The 1379-nt window shown below is 29.5% G+C and overlaps 2 protein-coding genes across 2 annotated transcripts in view; one reads left to right on the top strand and one right to left on the bottom strand.

Moving 5' to 3' along the window:
- The window catches only part of LOC108571064 (chromosome-associated kinesin KIF4-like), a gene marked incomplete at its 3' end in the record, with an annotated part of 9443 nt that extends 8652 nt beyond the window's left edge, over window positions 1-791 (bottom strand). Inside the window, exon 1 of the mRNA XM_017933034.1 lies at window positions 773-791. Within this exon, the coding sequence (XP_017788523.1) occupies window positions 773-791 (19 nt within the window). The remainder of the gene's footprint in view (window positions 1-772) is intronic.
- A 424-nt stretch (window positions 792-1215) lies between these two features.
- Window positions 1216-1379, top strand: part of LOC108571121 (gamma-tubulin complex component 4-like) — a 2829-nt gene continuing 2665 nt past the window's right edge. Inside the window, exon 1 of the mRNA XM_017933097.1 lies at window positions 1216-1286. Coding sequence (XP_017788586.1) covers window positions 1216-1286 — 71 coding nt within the window. The remainder of the gene's footprint in view (window positions 1287-1379) is intronic.

The raw sequence follows: 1379 nt of genomic DNA on the forward strand, positions 1-1379 counted from the left end.
TCTATAATTTCGTCTAATTTCTTTTTTAATATCTTTTTCACTACAATATAAAAAAATTAATTTTAGAAAATGGTTCAATAAATAAATGTATAACAACATAAGATTATATGACAAAAATTTATGCGATAGCATTTTGAAAATAATAATAACTACATACTTTTAGTTTGTTAGTCATAAAACAATAAATAAAATTTTCTAATAAGTACACTTTGCTATAAAATTACAGCAATAATAATGTCTAATACGTTAAAAATTATTTTTTCATGTGGGCAAACAAATTTGAAGTAACCGTCGTTGATATGTTTGAAATTCAAGAATAAAGTTTCGCATGAAGTGTATACACACATGACGCTATTCGCTATCGTACGTATCATATCTCATTTTACATAGAACAACTGCCGTGCGTTTGTGTTAATTCTAGGGATTCGGCAATGCTGATGTCTAGTACAGAGCTTGTGTAACTTCATCGAGAAAGACCTGGGATATTACAATATGAACTATAATTTTGAATTTTGAATTTATTTGCAACCATTAAGATTGTAGCAACACATCGATGACTGCGCCTATCACCACTAGGGAGCGACACGATTCTCGAATAAAACGAATGCTGATACACTTCTAGATCAAGTTATAGGTAAAGTTCTTCTATCACGCAGCGTGCCCAACGACACGGATTACAAGTCTCTGTAGAAGTGTATCGATCTTTGACGAATCCCTAGAACTAAACAAACGCACGGCAGTGGTTCTATGTGAAATGGGATACGATACGTACGATAGCGAATGGGAGTCATGTGTATATGCACATATGTAAACCGCTCATTTATGAAAACAAAATATTTTTCGATTATCTTAAGATGTCAAAAGTGAAAATCAAAGCATTCTATTTTCTGAATTTTTGAAGGTTGAACATATTGAACTTTTTTCAACAAATATTAGTAATATAGTACAAGATTTGAGTTAAACATGTTTTATTTTCATTATTCTTTTCTAGTTTATTTAAATATTCTTCGCGTAATCTATAGCTGAATGCTTTAACATTCCACGTGCACCAATTCCATCCCTAGGATTTAAGTTGAAATGTAAATTTCCCTAACATACATTTCTCATCCCTACATACAATTGAAAAATCGACAACACTATATAATTATTTTTTTACTTAAATACAATATAATTTAATGTAAGGAAGTAACACTCCACTAAATTAAGAAACACAAAATGTTGCACGAAGTGTTACTGTCACTGTGGGGATGTTCAACTAATGCCTTGCAAATATTGGATGCAGATGTAATTATACTAATAACATTATAATTCTGTTTTAGTTTTACTATTTATTTATATTTTTAAAATTTATTATTTTTAGACTGTGGATATTTAAAATT

The sequence above is a fragment of the Habropoda laboriosa genome, unplaced genomic scaffold (assembly GCF_001263275.1).
Source record: "Habropoda laboriosa isolate 0110345459 unplaced genomic scaffold, ASM126327v1 scaffold106, whole genome shotgun sequence".
NCBI lineage: Eukaryota > Metazoa > Arthropoda > Insecta > Hymenoptera > Apidae > Habropoda > Habropoda laboriosa.